The 22,181-nt window shown below is 38.8% G+C and overlaps 1 protein-coding gene across 1 annotated transcript in view; it reads left to right on the top strand.

Annotated features, from left to right (window-relative positions):
• dscamb (Down syndrome cell adhesion molecule b) overlaps positions 1 to 21,885 on the top strand; it is a 203,557-nt gene extending 181,672 nt beyond the window's left edge. The window contains exons 20-33 of the mRNA XM_051864046.1: positions 773 to 906; positions 1,732 to 1,885; positions 4,635 to 4,752; positions 5,023 to 5,186; positions 5,760 to 5,858; positions 6,035 to 6,223; positions 6,985 to 7,275; positions 7,448 to 7,624; positions 7,749 to 7,779; positions 7,873 to 7,988; positions 9,147 to 9,296; positions 11,718 to 11,915; positions 13,211 to 13,513; positions 20,232 to 21,885. Of these exons, the coding sequence (XP_051720006.1) occupies positions 773 to 906; positions 1,732 to 1,885; positions 4,635 to 4,752; positions 5,023 to 5,186; positions 5,760 to 5,858; positions 6,035 to 6,223; positions 6,985 to 7,275; positions 7,448 to 7,624; positions 7,749 to 7,779; positions 7,873 to 7,988; positions 9,147 to 9,296; positions 11,718 to 11,915; positions 13,211 to 13,513; positions 20,232 to 20,605 (2,498 nt within the window). The 3' untranslated portion in view covers positions 20,606 to 21,885. The remainder of the gene's footprint in view (positions 1 to 772; positions 907 to 1,731; positions 1,886 to 4,634; positions 4,753 to 5,022; positions 5,187 to 5,759; positions 5,859 to 6,034; positions 6,224 to 6,984; positions 7,276 to 7,447; positions 7,625 to 7,748; positions 7,780 to 7,872; positions 7,989 to 9,146; positions 9,297 to 11,717; positions 11,916 to 13,210; positions 13,514 to 20,231) is intronic.
• The last annotated feature ends 296 nt before the right edge of the window (positions 21,886 to 22,181 follow it).

Genomic DNA, 22,181 nt, shown 5'->3' with positions numbered 1-22,181 from the left:
AATTGACAATTGCGAGTTATAAAGTCAGAATTGCATGATATAAACTCACAATTGCGAGTTATAAAGTCAGAATTGTGAGAAACTCACAATTGCGAGTTATAAAGTCAGAATTGCATGATATTAACTCACAATTGCGTCTAATAAAGTCAGAATTGTGAGATATAAACTCACAATTGCGCCTTATAAAGTCAGAATTGCGAGATATAAATTGACAGTTGTGAGTTATAAAGTCAGAATTGCGTCTTATAAAGTCAGAATTGCAAGATATAAATTCACATTTGTGAGTTATAAAGTCAGAATTGCGATATAAACTCAATTGTGAGTTATAAAGTCAGAATTGCATGATATAAACTCGCAATTGCGTCTTATAAAGTCAGAATTGCAAGATGTTAGTTGTGAGTTTATATTGCAATTCTGACTTTATATCACGCAATTGTGAGTTTATATCTCGCAATTGTGATAAAAAAGATAAAATGTCACAATTACCTTTTTTATTTTTTATTTCACGGTGGAAACAAGCTTCCATAGATTTCAGCACAAGCCTTCAGCAGGAGTCGACTAGTGGGATGACGCCTTAAGTAAGCCATTTTTAGGTTGGCTTCTTTGCACAGACAACCCAATGGCAAAAGCATCCCAAACAGAAAGGGGTGATTGGGGAAACCATGTGACACACCTCACCTTTACATGCAGTTAGAAGCTATAGGTCACTTGCTTTGCAGCATTTCTAGAGCTTCTTCTCAATGAATGATGATATTTCTCTTGCTAAAACCAGTTCCTGGCCCTCCGGCTGGAGTTAAGGCAGCTGCTTCCACAAGCTCGGTGGTGTTTGTTTCCTGGCTGCCTCCATTCAAGCTCAACGGAATCATCCGGAAATACACCGTCTTCTGTTCTAACCCTTACCCCACGGTGAGCGTAAACTGTGGCTCTGTGTGACTCTGCACAGCTCCACACAGCCACTCAAATTTCATGATTTACCAAACAATATTTTAATAGAATTATCTGAAAGGCAGTAGTCCTGAAGACACCAATATTTTAACAATCCATAAAAGATGAATCACTGTCTGGCCATGTGAGATTTAGGTATGGAGATAAAGGTTAGGATTGTGATTTTTCGGTAATACAACTTGAGTGTGTATATTAGTTAAATTTGTTGTTTGCGTTTGGAAACAGTGACGTGTGATCTTAGACTTAACGAGTGGATAGCCCCTACAAAAAGTCCATAGGTATAAGATACCTGAATGACCTACTACATTTAACAGTTCAGCTCGAATGTTTATTGCTTAATGCTTACTGTTTCCTTTTTTTTTTTTTTTTTTTTTAATTAGTAGGCAGTGTAAACAGTGTACATCACTGTATGCCAAGGCTTGGCAACTCTGGCCTCTAAGAGTTTAGCTCCAATCCAGTCCATAGCTTTCTTGTAATCCTGAGACCTTGATTGGCCTGTTCAGGTGTGTTTGATTGTGATTGAAGCTAAACTCTCCAGGAATGTGGTTGTCCACCCCTGCGGTCTGCAGTAAGCGGTACATTTGTATTCCGTTCTAGATAAGAACCAGGTAATCAAGGTCTTTAGCATCACTACAAACTTGCAGGCAGGTGTGTTGGAGTAGAACGCCATAGGAAAGTGGCTCTCCAGGAGTAGGATTGGACACTCATGTAAATGTGAAAACAATGAAAGAGCGTTTTTTGTTTGTTGTTATTATTATGAAACCTTTTCATGGGGTGCCATTACAGGTGATCAGTGAGTTCGAGGCTGCTCCTGATGTTTACTTCCGTCGTTTGACCAACCTGAACCAGAACTGGCAGTACAGCATCTGGGTGGTTGCGGTCACTGCGGCAGGTCGTGGGAATGCCAGTGAAATTATCACCGTAGAGCCCCAAGCTAAAGGTATGAAACACTGGCACATGGCAATCAATCACACTCTCTGTAACTTTATACAAATGCAGCCATATAGAGTGCTACAGTGATGACGTGTTGTTGTAGGCCAACCCGAAAGTTTGCATCATCCTTCTTCCCTCGACAAAAACCCAAGAGGATTTTTTCCATTGGCTTTTGGATTATTGCAGAAAATAAGCTCTATGACCAACAAAAGCTTATGAATCTTACATGTTTTGTTCATCATGATAGTCATCACAAATAAACACAACTTTTATGAATTTTGAAACCTAACTACAATTGCCAGAAGTAAAAATCTAAACTTAGGCTATAAACGAACTACACCACGGTTGCATGACTTCAACGTCACTACCATTAAGCTTCTGATAGCTTTTTCAGTCTGTATTTAAAAACATTTTCCCTGGAAGTTTGCGTTAGAATAGTTTGCAAGAGTGTGATTATAAATGCAATGATGCTGTGAAAGAGTACTAGTGAGTAGATTAGTTTGCCTGTTCGGCATCCCCAACAAAAAGTTTAATATCCCCAACAATCTCTGTAATCCCATTTAGCCTCTTGGTAGCCACCACCTTTTTCAAGACAAGTAAAAGCTTTAAAAACTCAAAAAGGGGTATTACTGATGACATACATAGACTGCAATAAAAATCTTGAGCCTGTGTTAAAGGTATTGTTCACCCAAAAAATGAAAATTATTCCTTGATTTACTCACCCTCAAGCCATCCTAGGTGTATATGATTTAATTCTCTCAGACGAACACAATCTGAGTTATATTAAAAATATCCTGGCTCTTCCAAGCTTTATAATGGTAGTGAATGGCACTCATGATTTTGAAGCCCAAAAAAATGCATCCATCTATCATAAAAGTAATGACGCGACACATGACATATTGATGAACGCAGAAGCACAGAGGATAGAGCAAAACAAAACATCAGTCACGAATTAGAAGTCTAAAATGAGAATTTTTCAAGAGAAATGTCGGAGGATTTCGATGTCAGAGTGGTTATTGTAGATAATAAAGTTATAAATATGGATATTTTTCTTACAAAAATGCATCGCTTTACTTCAGAATGCCTATATTAACCCCCTGGAGTCGTATGGATTACTTTTATGATGGATGGATGTGCTTTTTTCGGCTTCAAAATCATGAGTGCCATTCATTACCATTATAAAGCTTGGGAGAGCCAGAATATTTTTTAATATAACTCTGATTGTGTTCATCTGAAAGAAGAAAGTCATATATACTTAGGATGGCTTGAGGATGAGTAAATTATGGGATCATTTTTGGGTGAACTAACCCTTTAACCACAGACCTTATTTCAGGCATTTAACCAAAATCCCATTCAAACAACCCATTAAAGGGCTGGTTCATTGCGATTTCACTTTTTTAACTTTAGTTAGTGTGTAATGTTGCTGCTTGAGCATAAACAGTATCTGCAAAGTTACAGCGCTGAAAGTTCAGTGCAAACGGAGATATTGTCTTTTAAAGTTATGGCAGTTTAATGCCTACAAAAACGACTGGTTTGGACTACAACAAGCTTCTTCCCAGGTTGGTGACATCATAAACCCTGCAATTAACATAAACCCTGCCCACGGAAACACACAACAAAGTGGGCGAGGCCATGTCGCGCGGCATTATGGAAGCGGAAGAGTTGTCTACACCGGACACGCGTGGCGCGACGTAACACGTCAAAAGATAATAGAACCCATTATAATCAGTGATATTGTCTACAACTGGATGCGGCGCGGAAGACCGTTCCCACTTTAAAAGCAGAAGCTGCTGTTTATGAGCCCCTAACTGTAAGTACATTTTATTGTTTGTACATGTCTTTTAAATGTATTATGTTGCTATTTTTTGGTTGCATCAATTACGTAAACAAAGATCAACGCGTTTTTGCTTCGCTAGCCAGTTGGCTAAATTCTGTTGCATACTTCTCCAACAAACGCCAACAAACTTCTATGTTCATAGACAAACAGTTGTTCATGCTATAAATTAAACAATACCTTTACAAAAATGCTACTACTCAGTCATGTATTCAGCTACAGTAAAGCTTTAATCAGGATAAAACCATATATTGAAAGCTAACAAACAGCAGTAACATTTACAAGTGACAGCATATCTAAACACTTTGACACAAGTACAAATGGAAATACTTACAATTCATGAACGTCCTTTAAAAGCCGTGTTTGCAGAGGTTCTGCGTGACCCTCTTCATCATTACTGCTATCTGGGTCTGATTCGGGCTCAATTTGATAATATATTTACATTTCCGCTGAAGCACATATAACAACTAATGGTAAGGGGCTTGGCGTTTCTGGACGCTTCAGCGAATCACGATGCACTGGGCCAGCTAACCAATCTGAGCGCATTGTGTATTTCGGAGGGAGTGGCTTCATAGAACCAGGAAGTCAAACTGGCCGTTCAAATGACAATGGAAACAGCGATGTAGAATAAAGGTAAAATATATGAAAAATACAGCGTTTTCTTTAAAAACGAAGCATTAAGACATGTTAAACTGCACCCTATAAACACAATCAAGCCTAGAAAAAAACCACTGAACCACCCCTTTAACTTCTGGACAATGGCACTGGAGGTGATAAAATGTGAACTCGTTTCAGGTTTTTGGCCACTACAAAAATACATCATCTTTGCAGCACTCTATTGTAACATTAACAGGAGCAAAATGACACAGAAGAGTGTGAGGGTTTCAGTCTGACATTGTAATGGCATTGTTTGTTTCTCAAGCCCCTGCTCGAATCCTGACGTTCAGTGGCACTGTGACTACCCCTTGGATGAGGGACATTGTCCTTCCATGCAAAGCAGTCGGAGACCCTCCTCCAACCATCAAGTGGCTGAAGGGAAAGTATGTTTGATTTTTCTATATTCTTTACAATTAATAGGGAACATACTTCATCTCCAGTCTTTGTTTTAGCCAGACAATACACTCTTGCACTTGCTTAAGATGTAATTTATAATAATGAAGTCATTTTGTAAATCTTGATTTTTTTTTTTTTATAGTTTTCTAAAGATTTTGGGGAAAATATAACTTTTTTTGTAAATTAATTTTTACAAATAATGCCTGAATGAATTAGATCTTTATTATTTGCTTTTTATTTGCTATGTTTTCCTGCAGTAATGGTACACCTGCTCCAGTTTCAATCGATGGTCGTCGCAGCGCTCACAGCAATGGCAGCTTTGTTATTCGTACAGTCAAAGCAGAGGATTCTGGGTACTACAGATGTGTTGCCAGCAATAACTGGGGTTCAGATGAGATCATGCTAAATCTTCAGGTCCAAGGTGTGTTCGTGATCAAATAATCATAATATTCTCTGCAAAGAGAGCTTTTTTGTGTATTGAATGTGTGTATTTTGTATTGAATTGAGTTTGTGCCTTGAGATTTTGCTGGAGTTTTTTTTAGCAAGTAGCAAGTAAATTAAAAAAATGTAAGAAATGCTACAAACAGACTTAACTAGGAACACCATACCACATTATTCACACTCAGTATTGTTGTACAATGTAAAAACAAATCTGTGAAAAAGAAAGGGAAAAAAAATGATGTAGCCAATAAACAGTGAAAGTCACAGCGAAATTTTGTGGGTAAAAAAGGTCCATTGTCAATAGTCTAGTGATGTATGAGCACAGCTCTCACAGAAGTTACTTTCAAACCAAGCATCTTTCAGTTGGCCAACACTTTGAATTTGCATGAAATCTGCATGTGAAAATCTTTTGAAATTCCAGATTTCTATTGAAATGACTGGTTTCAACCGCAAACATTTGGCGAACAATGGTAAATGTGACCACAATTTTAGCGGCTGACAAATTACACCAATTTTTGTGTGTGTATGTGTGTTTACTCTCAAAATATTTCAGTACCTCCGGACCAACCACGCCTCACAGTGACCAAAACCACAACCACCTCCATCACACTGTTCTGGATCCCTGGAGACAATGGAGGAAGCTCCATCAGAGGTTAGACTGCACTGTTATTTGTATTTTGATGAACTTGAAGGTCAACATTGCATAGTACAGTAGGCCAATTTACAGTGCACGTAAAAGTGAATGAATAAAGTTTGGTATTTGGGGTTTATTTGTCAAAATGAGCACAAGTACTGAGCATGAAGGTGGTGCGGTGTTTCTCTGTTCAGGCTACATTCTGCAGTACTCTGAGGATAACAGTGAAGAGTGGGGCAGTTTCTCCATCAGCCCCAGTGAGCGGTCTTACCGTCTGGAGAATCTGAAGTGCGGTACTTGGTACAAATTTACTCTGACTGCACAAAATGCAGTTGGTCCTGGACGCATCAGTGAAATCATTGAGGCTAAAACCCATGGGAAAGGTACAAATCTGTGTCTTTTATCTTGTGTTTATAGTTAATTATGGCAAACTCTAGTGGTTAAAGTGCATGACTGATAACTGAACAGTAACTGAATGATGATTCAAAGCAGGCCATGAGCACACAAAAGCACACAAACCACCCTTGAAATAAAACCAACAGCTTAGAATAGTTTACATCACTGTGTTCACTTACGTCCTATTGAAACAAGTTGGCAGGCCATGCTGAAGTAGGGTTGTCAAAAGTACAGACTTCGGTACCAAGTCGGTACTGAAATTTTAAAGATGTGACGATACCAGCATTTCCCCCTAGCATTTTGAGTGCTTTTGAGAGGATTTTAAAACACCCCTGATTGGCCATTGTGTTCATGTGCTCAACAGATGTGTCTGTGATGTTGTAAATAGACTCTTCAGCGAGCGCTTTGAAAGCAGCCATCTATCAGCGGATCCCTTATATATCCGCTGCTTTCAAGCGTTCCTGTGTGTATCTGTGTAAGTGCTGAAGAATGTCAAAGATGTCTATTTACAACATGTTTTTGAAGTGTTGATCATTGTAGCCAATCACAGACATATCTGTTGAGCGCATGAACACAATGGCCAATCAGAGGTGTTTAAGAATCCGCTCAGCGTTATTCACCTATCATTTCACTTTAGATTAAACTCCCTGCTAAATTACTACTCAGGACAAAATTTTAATTCTATTTCAATTCTTAAAAGTTTGACAGTTTTCTCTAACATCAGAATGAATCTTCTCCACATTATCAGAACCACAGTTCGCCAAAGACCATGAGCTTTTCTCAAGTATCAACTCTACCCGTGTGGAGCTCAACCTCATTGGCTGGAACAACGGCGGCTGTCCGATCGACTCCTTCACACTGGAATATCGGCCCGTGGACACTATGAAATGGACCATGGTAAAGCGAGATTCCCTCACCAAGAGCTACACTCTGTACGACCTACAGGAGGCCACCTGGTATGAGCTCCAGATGAGAGTGGGCAACAGTGCAGGAACAGCAGAGAAGAGGGTGCTGTTTGCCACTTTAAACGTGGATGGCAGTGAGTACTAGATCTTATATTACCACACGGGGTCAAAATCAGTGTTGTTTCAATTCAGTGTTTGGAAGCAGTTGTAGTTGTAAGACCTCTCTGTTGTCTAAGCAGCATTTTTGTTGGCGATGCTTATTTACCAGTCAGACCAACTTTCAACTACTCAATCTTCTTTCTCCAGGCACAATTGCTCCATTGCCAAAGACTGTGGACCCCAGCCAAGAGAACAGGCAGGGCAATGAAGGACTAAAGATGATGGTCACAATCATATGCATTCTGGTGGCAATCTCCATGGTCTTCATTGTTCTTCTGGTATTGAGGAGGAGGAGAAGAGAGCAGAGACTCAAGAGATTACGAGGTGTGTGGACTCGTACCATATTTTGCAAACAGAACATCATAGATCCTTGAGGATACTCCAAAACATTCTTCTTAATATCAGTGTTTTGCAATTCATATCTTCCTAATTTCTCTTAATTCAACAGATGCAAAGAGCCTAGCAGAGATGCTAATGAGGTAAATAACTATAATATTGGCTTATAAGTCATTAAATTTTGTCATAAAGTAGTGCATGTAATTGTTTTCTGTTGTTTTGACGTGTGTCTCCAGTAAAAATGCACGTACACCAGACACCGTGAACAAACAGCAGCAGACTCTGAGGATGCACATCGATATCCCACGTGCTCAGCTGCTCATTGAGGAGAGAGACACTATGGAGACAATCGGTAAGAGACCATTATGTTATGTTAGAGGTTTGCCTTTTCCTAACAAACTCCTAACAACCCAAGTACTTAAACACTCTCACATAACTCACCCTGTACGTTTTTGTGCTAACATGTAAGAGAAACAGGTAAATTTAGCTCAAAGTGTTTTTAATAATTGCATCCATAGGGATTTTTGACAGAATCACTGTTTTACAGCTGATCAAATGAATCGAAGTGCTGGGAAAGTTACTTTTAAAAGTAATGCATTACAATATTGCGTTACTCCCTAAAAAAGTAACTAAGTTACATTACTTTTGCGTTAATTTTTCGACTTGGGCTGGGCTTGTCAGTGTAGTTAAGTCAATAATATTGCTATATATAAAGAAAGAATGTGAGGGAATGACTTTTTCAGAGAGTGAAGGAATTAAATATCATGTTTCTGGCAATATATGCAATTTCTGAGACCTGACCTGAACGAACTATCAGTCAATTTAACCCTCACATTGAGTTTTTAATGACTCCGTGAAACTTCTTAATGCACCAGTTCAGCTACAATTTGGAGGTATTACTTCGTTTCTTGTGTTGGGTCAATGGGGATTCCCTTTTGTGGCATAGTTCACTGAAAAGGACTTCCCTGGTTCGCTTATTCGTCTGAGGACTGTTCATTTCTGGAGTCACATCTTGAGAAGCCAATCATGATGGTGCATTGGCAGATGAACAGATGCAGAGTCTCATAAGCGGATTAAAGTTTAAGGCTGGCAAAGACTAGAGTAACAAACGAGACTCTACGGAAAATAAACTAAGTAAAAAAAAAAAAAGAAATGGCTTGTTTCTTTATGTTAGACTAGTCGCAATTTGTTTGTGCCGTGTGTTTTTAAACTCTGATGGTTGACCAACCCCCAAAAGGGGTTCTGACCATGTAGACATTGTCTTTAGTTCAGGGCGTAACTGTGTTTTCCTATCTCATATTAATCAACATGTTGTCTTCTCAGTCTTCTGCAGTGTATAATTTAGCTTTGATTTCTAAAATGAGAATACAATGAGTGATTAATGGAGCCATGTGGCTTGTTGAGGAGATGAAAAAACCAATAACATCCACCACTCATGTTTTCTTCAGAAAATGTAAATTGCATGATGACCTTCTCTGCTTTCATTTACCTGTTTTCCTCTGTCTTTCAGATGACCGCTCCACAGTGCTATTGACGGATAATGACTTTGGAGAAACGTCTAAACAGAAGTCCTCTACCGTCACCCATACAGTGCATTACCAGTCTCTATCTCAGGCCACTGGACCACTAGTAGACGTGTCTGACGCTAGACCTGGTACAAGTAAGAACTGAACTGGTCGGCTTGGTTCTGTTGATGACATAAACTCTCATAAAGCTGCTCATTTGTGTAGATGATTTCATAGTCACAATCAGTTATAAGTAATGGCATCAACAAACTGTCCAAAAGTAGTCTTTAGCAGATGTAAATTGTATGCAAGATCAGAATTTGTGAATCGCAAATCATAAAATACTATGCCAAAGATGCCTGGGTAGAATTCATAGATTCATTTTCAAAGGGTTCGTACATCAGTGGGGGACAAAGTACACAAGTTATTTTAAGTACATACACCCTAATGAACTATTACTGCAGTGAAACTATAGATACTTCTTTTATTTTTACTCTAGCAAAAGTTATAAAGTATTTACTTTTTAATGTTCTCAAGTATTACAGGCAAAAGTACTGATTGATGATCATTTCCCCCCCCCCAATTCTATATGCTCAGTCCTACCTGTCACATAGAACTTAATTAGAATATAACACACACTCTAAAAAACACTGGGTTAAAAACAACCCAATTTGGGTTGTTTTCAACCCAAGGGCTGAGTAAATATAGGACAGAACACATGTTGGGTTAATTTTACCCAGCAAATTGTGTTGTTTATATAACCCAGCATAATGGGTTGATTCATTTTTACTATAATACTAGCTTATTTTATTTATTTTTTACTTCATACATGAATTTATGTTTGCAGATTAACTTAAATCCCCTCAACTTTTTAAAAATACTCCACACAACCACTGGTTTGCATGATAATTCTTTTATTTTCGATCATATTTTTACAATATAGCATATTTTATAGCATTTTTTTAATACATATTGCCTACATTTAAGCTCATTTAACAAATATTAGAAGTAAAAATTAAACATTTAGAAGTAATTCAAGAGTAATTAACCAGTCTCTGTGTCCTGTTTCCACCGTAACGGTGCTGGATCTCGTGCCGGAGATGACTCGCGTTCGGCGGGGGAACTTCAGACCGCCGTCATGCGTTTCACTCGTAGCCGAAATATGCTGTGACTGACTCCATAACCTGTCCATAAATAATCAGTGTACAGTTCTTTGAACATATTTTAACATCCTAAGTATTTATATTCTGTATACTGTATTTTTGATTAAAATCATGAAATTTTATGCAAGCATCAGGCGTTTCCATCACACGAAAAGACCGACACGAGACTCGTTTAGCTGACTCACATCGCGCCCCTATATGTTGCTTTGCATAAAATTAAATGATATACAAAACAATAACGAATTTTTAGATAAAATAAAATGTACACAAACTTGTATTTAACTGAAGACATGCACCAATTTGACGGAGCTGCACTGCTCTCTCCTGAAAAGGTCACAAAAAACCTGTGATAAATAACTCAACCCCTGATTATATGACCTAGGAGCTAGGTAAAGTAAAAACTCCCCAAACACTGGGTTGTTGCGTCTGACCCAGGAGCTGGGTAACTCAAAAACTCCCCAAACACTGGGGTGTTGTGTCTGACCCAGGAGCTGGGTAACACAAAAACTACCCAAACACTGGGTTGTTATGTCTGACTCAGGATCTGGGTAACACAAAAACTACCCAAACACTGAAAAATAACCCCAAAAAATTACCCAAAAGGCTCAATCCAGGACATGGGTAGAAAAAAATAACCCAAGATTTTTTAGAGTGCAGTCTGACATTAATATTAGTACTTTGTAAGATGTAAATAAACATACACACAGTTTGTAAGACACAAGTATGGGTAGCACTTTATTTTACAGTCCTGTTCCCCATGTACATACTATGTACTATAGAAAGTATTATATGTATTATAGAATATATACTATGTACTATAGAATGTATTATATGTATTATAGAATACATATAATGTATTATAGAAATTGCACTAACTGGGTAATAACTAGGTAATAACTGTGCATATGTGCACAAGGTATTTTTAAATCTGTTTGAGAAAGTATTTGGATTCAATAGTTTACATTGCTAAAGTTTCAGAATCAAACATTCAGGAGTGCCATGGTACAGTCTTGAATTGAAGTGAAGCAGTTTCACACCTCCAAATTAATATTAGATTAATGCTTTGTCCTCCTCACCTCTTGCCTGTCAGATATCCTGAATAATCATCCTGAACATGGTTTCATTTCACATCAACCCATTAAGTGTGACCTGAAAGAATATTGAGGTTTCTCTATCCAGTCCTGTGATTTAAATAACATGTACAGCACATGAGCAGTTTAATGGAGTTCACAGGAATGTTAGAGTAGGTTCCTCTGCTCACTGACAGCTTCAGTGGAGCTGAACTAAAGAGAAGCATTTCTCTGATACTGGTCATGATCACAGTCATTGACGATTCAGGTGGATTCGTCAGTGTTGCCCTAAATGAGCCACATCGGTCACTGTTTGAACAGGTGTATGTCTCTGTTCCCTCAGACCCCACTGCCCGCCGCACAGCTAAAGCAGGTCCTGCCACACGCAGTCGCTACGCCAGCCAGTGGACCCTGAACCGACCGCACCCTCCCGTCTCCTCACACACTCTGACTACTGACTGGAGACTGCCCACACCCCGCGCCACGGGCTCAGTGGACAAAGAGAGCGACAGCTACAGTGTCAGTCCCTCTCAGGACACAGGTAACAGATATCCACTTAAGTTAACACACATAAATAACTGTCAGCAGAACCGTCGCAAGGGCTGAGCCAAGTGTGCGACCACACAGGGCCCCGGACAAAGTAAAGTGACAGCTGATTTGATGATGTCAAGCCAATAGTTAGTTCATGTTTTTGTCCTTCGAAATAATATAATACTATAATAGTTCAAATACAGAGCTAAAAGTGAGACTATTGTGACTGTATTATTCTGTTTGTTAAAAATGTATCAAGCAGTAACTTACAATATTGCTCTGAGCGTGTGACCATGCATGTCAGTCAGCGCAGCATCATCGCACGTCAAGATTGTAGGGAGCTTTATTCAGTCCATTTTAAATTCTGATTTTGGCCGCCTCTGAAATAGGTCAAACCATAGATATTACCTGAGAAGTTCAAGTAAATACACTAGAAATCCGCGCTCATTCGTGGATTTATTGCATGGACGGAGAAACCATGGACGCCCTGCAGGATTTCATCTGACGGTACGCACAAAGAGTTTTTAATTTAACACTAAAAAGTTAAATAATCATATATAGCCTAACTATTATGCACCTTTCGGACCATCAGTGAGAGCAACAGTACCGCAGAAAGAGTGTAGCCTACTCTATCTCTAGACGTTTTAAACGTTTTTTTAATCTGATAACTCCAAAAAGCAATGAAATTGTCAGACATCCATTTAGTTTATAGGTTTTCTTAAGACATTACTGACATGAATACTCTCCAAAACTGACATTTTGACACAATTTTGTGTGTATTTGTCCACTTAGATGCGAAAGAGAGCTCAATTCAGTACTCGTGCGCTTTTAGCTTTCTGTGTACGCAGGGTGTGTGCACAGAAAACTGCACCGAATAGATCTGTCGTCGCGCTTTTTCAGATTTATATGTCTGCTCTTCTCTTTCATCCAGATATTTACATTTTTTAACATTTTATGAGACATGCAGCAAGTGTATGCCAACTTGTCCCGTCGGGTATATCAGCGCATTACAATTCAAATGTGCGCATCCCGAATCATCCCTCCCTAACGTTTTCGTCTTGTTTTTATTCGTTGACAAAAATGTCAGTAGATTTTCGTCATAGTTTTTGTCATTCAAAGCTGTTTTTTATTTAGTCATCGTCTCGTTTCCGCCTGTGGAATATATTACCAGACCTCAAGGTAAAAATAAAAAAGAAAATAAGATATGACTGATCATTTAATTACTATGTTTTGAGAGACACTGCATCAACCACATGGGATAAAAAGCTTTATGATCTATAATGACATGTGCATTCTCTCTCACAGACCGTGCTCGCAGCAGTATGGTGTCTACAGAAAGCGCCTCCTCCACGTATGAGGAGTTAGCCCGTGCCTACGAACACGCCAAGATGGAGGAACAGCTGCGACACGCTAAGTTCACGATCACAGAGTGCTTCATCTCAGACACATCCTCCGAACAGATGACGGCCGGCACCAATGACTACACAGACAGCCTGACGTCCAGCACGCCATCAGAGTCAGGCATCTGCAGATTTACCGCCTCCCCGCCCAAACCACAAGACGCCAGCCGGGTCATGAATATGGCCGTGCCCAAAGCACACAGACCCGGTAAGGCTACACACATTTGAAGAGTCAGCTGCCTAAGCTCTGGTTCTGCTTTCAGAAAACCAATTTGCTGTATTCCAATTTGCTTGATTTTAAACTGACGCAGCTCTTTCTACACCATCAAAATGGAATTTGCACATTCGTATCTGTCAAATGCTCAGTAAGGGCTGGTGTCCGTATTAAATACACACATACAACAATCCTGGTTATTAGTAAATCATGTGAAAAGACCTTCTTGACCACTAAATTATTTATAAATTAAATTAATTCCGATGGGAACTCAAGTCATTTCCACTCTTTTTATGGTGGAGTTTAATTATCATTGAATCTCTGCTTTTATTAAATATACCCTATGAGCAAAACCCTGCTGAAGTCCTTTTACTTTCATAATTGGACATATTTCTGAGTAAAGCAGGATATTCAACATGAGAAAAAGTAGAGCGGGACTCAAATTTATTCATCAGGATTTGATTGGATTGTGTTACATACCAGAATGGAGCCAGGTAGTCGAAGAAGAGGGATTACTGAAATGTTAATGACACATTAAGTTGGCATTAAATACATTTATAATGCTACAAAAGATTTCTATTTCAAATAAATGCTGTTCGTTTGAACTTTCTATTCATCAAAGAGTCCTGAAAAAAATGTTGGCAGAGGCTATTTACACTAACTCTGCCCACCATCATTTTATTGAGCCAGATGAAATTATGAAAGAAATCAAATTGATAACAGGATCAGTGGTGTGGAGAGTAAAGGCCCATTCACTCCAAGAACGATAAATATAAAGATAACGATAAAGATATAATTCTAAAAATCTAAATATAAAAGAATAGCACTGTCCTGACCACAGCTATAACAACGATAGAGAGAAACGATATCGTTGGGATCACTTTCACAATAACTTTTTTCCAGCTGTTGAACGATAAAACACTGACCGACAATCAGAATCCGTTTTAATTTAAGGGCTCACGCATTTAAAATGGCAGACGACGCTGTGGAGAAGTTAATCGCTGAGGTCCAGAAAAAGCCACCACTGTTTGACAAGTCAAACCCCCTTTTCAAGGATACTTTAAAGAAAATGGATATATGGAAAATAATTGGTCATACCCTTGGAATAAATGGTATTAATGATGAAATCATTATGCCAGGCTAGCAAACAGTGTAACTTAAAATGACCTCAGGTATTCAGCACTAGTCTCAACAACATTGTCTTGCTTCTTTTGAAGTTGCAGTGAAAAAGACTAGGCGTTGTTTTTATTCCACTATATTGACTTCGTCAGCTAAATTCACTGTTAGATTAGATCGATTACACTAGCTATTCACTCGAAACATAGCATGCTGAGGAAATCTGCTGGTTAAAGCAGTGTAAATGCAACAAGAACAGCAAAAATATGTTGTACACACTTTGAAACCACAGCGCGCGCGAACTTGTCAAATTAACGGTCTCTAAACAGACCCGTTATCGTTCTTGGTGTGAACGCAATTATAGTTATAGTTATTGTTCTTGGTTTGAACGGGCCTTTAGGTGGCTGGCGTTAGCTTTTGATGTGTTCGACCCGTGTTCGAATCCACCTTTTTTCCCCATCACATATCAGCTCAGAGAGGCATTTATTTTAAATGAAATTTAAGAAAATATTGGAAATAATAAAGAAAAGTGAAGAAATTACTGGGAAAAAGAAAAGTGGAAATAAAGTGCCTAATAGGTATTTAACAGTAGGAATAAAGTTTTAATGGGTGGAGTTAGTGGTAGGGTTAGGGGAGGACTTTAGGGACAGGGACAAATATAAAGCAAACATCCATTTATGATTTTAATGAATATAATCATTTACACTGAATATGTTATTATTGTATGCTATGTTATAATGTACTACAATACACTGAAGTGCGAATAGTATCTGCCACTATTTGCATATATAGCATCGAACAACTATTTACACTTAAATACTGCAATTTTCACTGTGTAAATACGATCTATCACTTTTACACTTACTGTACATAGCATTCAACGTTATTTGAACTTAGTGCAAAGAAAATACTTTTTGCTACTAATAATTACTATCATAATTATTCCAAATGTATAACTATTTGCAAATAGCTGCTGTCTTAAAAAATTGAATCCCACTTTATATCAGGTGTCTTTAACTACCATGTACTAACATTTAAATGAATCATTTGATACAATGCACTTATTGTGTACAATACATGTTTTTTCATAGTACTTATATTTTAAAAAATACCTGCATGTAATTACATCTGTAATCAATTTCTGTAATTGCATTTATAATTATACTTTTGACACTTCCCTTACACTTTAACCCACCTTTAAACCTACCCATACCACCAAACCTGTCCCGAATCTTACCTGTGTCCCACCTCAATAGCAGCACTAGTGTTTTGCAATACAGTATGAACACAGTAAATACATTGTACTTATTTTTTGATGTAAGTACATAGTAAAGGCCACCTAATATAAAGTGAGACCAAAAAAACATAATTATTTAAAACTTTTGGGCAGTAGTATATGTGTTCGAGTCCGTTTTTCCACACGTTCCTCAGTTTACCTGTTCAGCAGTCAGCTGTCGCTCTTGCGGTGTGCTATCAATTCCTGTGTTGATGGGTACAGGCTGTTGTCCAAACACACACACTGCCATGTTCTTTTTGCATCAATGGGCTTAACGTGGCCTGTGTCTGGGCCACCCAGGGCTGATTTCAGGACCCAGACAGTTCTTGGGTTACTGGTTAGAGTTTAGTGTTACTGTCCCATTGTGAATGTATCTGCGCTATGCCCCCAGACAGGAAACCTTTGGTTAGTGAAAGCACATGACACTGTCCCTAAGGGCAAATAAGGGCGATCTGCATCCTGTGCTGTGGAGGTATTGTCTGTCTTTACGAAACAGCAGTTTACTATCACATTGGAGCCGCTGAATGTGATATAAACTTCAATCACTGGCTTAATTGGAACAAGTTTTATATAATGCTGCACTCCATACAGGATTCACATTTGGATTTAAAATTCTACTAGTTGGCTAGACAACTAGATGAGGAGGAGATCAATAAAGTACTATCCTACCCTACCCTAAACCTATTTTATCCAAATCCAAAGACTATCCTGTCATGTCCTGTACTGTCCTGTTGGATGCTGTCAACAGACCTTGAACCCGGAATCTTATTTTGAATTTAGAACATTCACTTAAAAACTAGTTCTTATTCTATCCCAAACCAATCCTATGCTAACTTATTTTAAACCTAACCTGTCATATCCTACTCTAACCTCTCGTATCCTCTCCTATCCTATCCTATCCTCTCCTACCCTATCCCATCCCGTCCTCTCCTATCCTGTCCTGTCCTGTCCTATCCTATCCTATCCTATCCTCTCCTCTCCTCTCCTCTCCTCTCCTATCCTATCCTATCCTCTCATATCATATCCTATCCTCTCCTATCCTACCCTACCCTATCCTACCCTACCCTACCCTAAACCTATTTTATCCAGTCCAAAGACTATCCAGTCATGTCCTGTACTTTCCTATTGGATGGTGTCGACAGACCTTGAACCTGGAATCTTATTTTGAATTTAGAACATTCATTTAAAAACTGGTTCCTCCATCCATTTTTATTCTCATTTATCACATTGTGGAAAGCAAACCTGATCTTATTCTATCCCAAACCAATCCTATCCTATCCTAACTTATTTTAAACCTAACCTGTCATATCCTACTCTAACCTCTCGTATCCTCTCCTATCCTATCTTGTCCTCTCCTACCCTATTCCATCCCGTCCTCTCCTATCCTATCCTATCCTCTCCTAACCTCTCCTATCCTATCCTCTCCTATCCTATCCTATCCTATCCTGTCCTATCCTATCCTATCCTATCCTATCCTATCCTATCCTATCCTGTCCTATCCTCTCCTATCCTATCCTATCCTATCCTCTCCTCTCCTATCCTATCCTATCCTATCCTCTCATATCCTATCCTCTCCTATCTTCTATCCCAAACCAATCCTATCATATCCTAACTTATTTTAAACCTAACCTGTCATATCCTACTCTAACCTATCCTATCTTATCCTATCCTAAACCTAACCTATCCTAACTTATCCTATCTTACCCTAAAACAAATCTATCCTATCCTACACTATCCTGCTCTATCTTATCCTTTCCTACCCTAAACGTAACCTATTTTATCATAACATATCTTGACCTACCCTAAGACAAACCTTCCCTATCCTATCGCAAATCTACCCTATCCTATCCTGTACTGTCTTGTCCTATTCTCTCCTACCCTAAACTTAACCTATATGTGCACTATATATAATGTTTAGTGACATTTTGTACATGCATTAACAGGAAACAACATAGACTAAAGGGTAAACCTTACCTATCCTGTTCTGTCCTGTCCTGTCCTACATTAAACCAAACCTTTCCTACCCCACACTATACCTAACCTTTTCTATCATAACACCTTATTTTTCCCTGTCCTATTCTGACTGAAACTATCCTATCCTATCCCAACCTCTCCTCTCCTATTCTATCCTCTCCTATCCTCTCCTATCCTCTCCTATCCTACCCTACCCTACCCTACCCTACCCTACCCTACCTTCCTATCCTCTTCTCTCCTATCCTATCCTACCCTACCCTAAACCCATTTTATCCAATCCAAAGACTATCCTGTCATGTCATGTACTTTCCTGTTGGATGGTGTCAACAGACCTTGAACCCAGAATCTTATTTTGAATTTAGAACACTCATTTAAAAACTAGTTTGTCCATCCATTTTTATTCTCATTTATCACATTGTGGAAAGCAAACCTGATCTTATTCTATCCCAAACCGATCCTATCCTATCCTAACTTATTTTAAACCTAACCTGTCATATCCTACTCTAACCTCTCGTATCCTCTCCTATCCTATCTTATCCTCTCCTACCCTATTCCATCCCGTCCTCTCCTATCCTATCCTATCCTCTCCTAACCTCTCCTATCCTATCCTCTCCTATCCTATCCTATCCTATCCTATCCTATCATATCCTGTCCTATCCTATCCTATCCTGTCCTATCCTCTCCTATCCTATCCTATCCTCTCCTCTCCTCGCCTCTCCTCTCCTCTCCTCTCCTCTCCTCTCCTCTCCTCTCCTCTCCTATCCTCTCATATCCTATCCTCTCCTATCTTCTATCCCAAACCAATCCTATCCTATCCTAACTTATTTTAAACCTAACCTGTCATATCCTACTCTAACCTATCCTATCTTATCCTATCCTAAACCTAACCTATCCTAACTTATCCTATCTTACCCTAAAACAAATCTATCCTATTCTACACTATCCTGTTCTATCTTATCCTTTCCTATCCTAAACGTAACCTATTTTATCATAACATATTTTGACCTACCCTAAGACAAACCTTCCCTATCCTATCGCAAATCTACCCTATCCTATCCTGTACTGTCTTGTCCTATTCTCTCCTACCCTAAACTTAACCTATAGGTGCACTATATATAATGTTTAGTGATGTTTTGTACATGCATCAACAGAAAACAACATAGACTAAAGTGTAAACCTTACCAATCCTGTCCTGTCCTACCTTAAACCAAACCTTTCCAATCCTACACCATCCTACTTAGCCTATTCTATCATAACATCTTGTCCTGCCCTGTCCTGGCATTGATATAGCTTGAACCTGGCAGATTGTTTTGAACCCAGAACATTCCTTTAAAGACTATTTTCTACATCCATTTTTTTTTCTCATTTATCACATTGTGGAAAGCAAACCCGATCTTATTCTATCCCAAACCTATCCTATCCTATCCTAACTTATTTTAAACCTAACCTGTCATATCCTACTCTAACCTATTCTATCTTATCTTATCCTGCCCTAAACCTAACCTATCCTATCCTACACTATCCTGTTCTGTCCTATCCTTTCCTACCCTATTTTATCACACCATATCTTAACCTACCCTAAAACAAACCTTCACTATCCTATCGTAAATCTACCCTATCCTATCATAACCCATATGTGCTCTATAAATAATGTTTAGTGACATTTTGTACATGCATTAACAGGAAACAACATAGACTAAAGGGTAAACCTTACCTATCCTGTTCTGTCCTGTCATGTCCTACATTAAACCAAACCTTTCCTACCCCACACTATACCTAACCTATTCTATCATAACACCTTATTTTTCTCTATCCTATTCTGACTGAAACTATCCTATCCTATCCCAACCTCTCCTCTCCTATTCTATCCTCTCCTATCCTACCCTACCCTACCCTACCTTCCTATCCTCTTCTCTCCTATCCTATCCTACCCTACCCTAAACCCATTTTATCCAATCCAAAGACTATCCTGTCATGTACTTTCCTGTTGGATGGTGTCAACAGACCTTGAACCCAGAATCTTATTTTGAATTTAGAACACTCATTTAAAAACTAGTTTGTCCATCCATTTTTATTCTCATTTATCACATTGTGGAAAGCAAACCTGATCTTATTCTATCCCAAACCAATCATATCCTAACTTATTTTAAACTTAACCTGTCATATCTTACTCTAACGTCTCCTATCCTCTCCTATCCTTTCCCTATCCTATTCTGACTGAAACTATCCTATCCTGTCCTGTCATTGATATAGCTTGAACCTGGCAGATTGTTTTGAACACAGAATTTTCCTTTATTCTGATCTTTGAGTAGTGCTCGCACTTACATGACCCTGTCTGTCTCGTAGGAGGTGAGCTGGTCCATCTTCCCCCTTACCTACGCATGGACTTCCTTTTGAACCGGGGGGCGGCCCCTTCAGGTCGCGAGGCCACAGGACAGACTTGTATGGACCCACAGAAGAGCCGATTGGCGAAGCGGCCAGCATTGCTGGCCCCCACACCCTCCGAGACCCCCTCGTCAGCCCTCTCTTCCTCCGGCCCCCCCAGCAGAGAGGCAGTACAGCAGTGGCAGCCGGGAACTGCCTCGACACTGCCACAGCGCGAGCCGGGCGACCTGGCCCAGGCCGCCAAACTCAGCAGCTCCCAGGAATCGCTGCTAGACTCCAGAGGACACCTGAAACAAAGCAACAACCCCTACGCAAAGTCCTACACACTTGTATAACACAGGACTACAGCTACGGACCACGTTGCACTGTCACGCACACACACGAACGTGAGGACCTGCTGCAAAGACGAGCGCTTTTCTGATTCAGAGATGAGTCCTGTACATACATTCTGAATTCCTAAAGAAGTGGATAGTTTTCTTTGCATCTGTCTTTCTTTCTGTCTGTCTCACTCTCTCTGCTGTTTTTTTACACTTTCTTTCTTTCGCTCACCTTCTTCTCTTGCCCTTTTTTTTTTTTTTGACTAAGTTGGATTTTTTACGTAATCATTCATTTATTTTAAATACCACCGTTATGGAAGATTGCCAAAATTATTTATTTAAATTGACAGAGGAACTACTTTTGAATTTATATCAAGGATAATTCTATAGTCATTATTATTATTATTATATAAAAATAGAGAAAAATTATCAAAAAATGGTTTAAAAAGGCGGGGTGTGGTCAGCTCTGCAGGAAGACGTCGCTTTCTTTATCCATGACTCTGTTGTTTTGAGGTGTGATCGGCAATTTCGTAGCTGTTTATCGCGGCGGTGTATCTGACGATCGCAGAAGACATGGAGGAAGGACAACGAGTCCAACTTGGAGGACACTCGTCCACAGTTTCCACTCGTCTCAGAATGTTGTGCTTTCTAAGGACTGCATGGGGACCTGAAAATAAAAAAAATAAATTCCAAGAGATTTTTTTGTCACACTAAGGGATTATATAATGTTATAATATATGTTATGACATTATATGTTATAATATATGTTATAATATACGTATAAATATAAATATATATAAATATATACATACACATGAAGAGATCACTTTTATTTGTGGATAATACAGGGAGAAAAAAAAGATTTGGTAAATAAAGTCCTTAGTCATGTTTGCACACATCTGGTTTGATTAGAAAATTGAAACTGTTGGGTTCTCTTGTCTTTTTTTCCTCTTTTGGAGCTTTTTGTGACTGCGTAACGGTAGTTTCATCTGATGAGCTGCAGAGCATGTGTGACGCAAGGAGAGAAACGTGGAAGAAACGTAAACGTCTATATGCAGTTTTCTCCAGCAGCTCCTTGAATGAATGGTATCTGATTCACCTGTTTGTAGATGGTGTGGCCTGTTTTGTGTAAGACACGCAACAAAGAGAAGATATTTTAATTGAGCAATATGACACTGGATTTACTAATAATTTCGTAATTCTTGGACATCTTGAAGTACTAACAGATATGAATGTATTCAGTAATGCATAATGAAAAATAAACCCGAAGATGATTGACAATAAAGAGACAAACTAATGACACAGTCTCTAAACTATAATTGAAAAACATTTCTAAGGGTGAGAATAGTAAAAAAGAGAGAGAATGATGAAAAAAAACAGTACACAATAGTGTTCTGATATCTAATGTTCTACTTCATGATTCGTTTTTGCCATTCATGTCTTCTGTTGTCAAGCCTGCCTTTCGAATGTCAGTCTAGACATCAGTTTAAATACGCTTGCCTTAAACACAAAGATCAAATTGGAAAATCGTATTGTCAATATGACAATGTAAAAATGACTGACTATATATAGGGTCAATTCAGGGTGATTGGGA

The sequence above is a fragment of the Ctenopharyngodon idella genome, chromosome 15 (assembly GCF_019924925.1).
Source record: "Ctenopharyngodon idella isolate HZGC_01 chromosome 15, HZGC01, whole genome shotgun sequence".
NCBI classification, from domain to species: domain Eukaryota; kingdom Metazoa; phylum Chordata; class Actinopteri; order Cypriniformes; family Xenocyprididae; genus Ctenopharyngodon; species Ctenopharyngodon idella.
The sequence above is the reverse complement of the archived record's forward strand: the minus strand, read 5'-3'. Positions and strand labels throughout refer to the sequence as shown.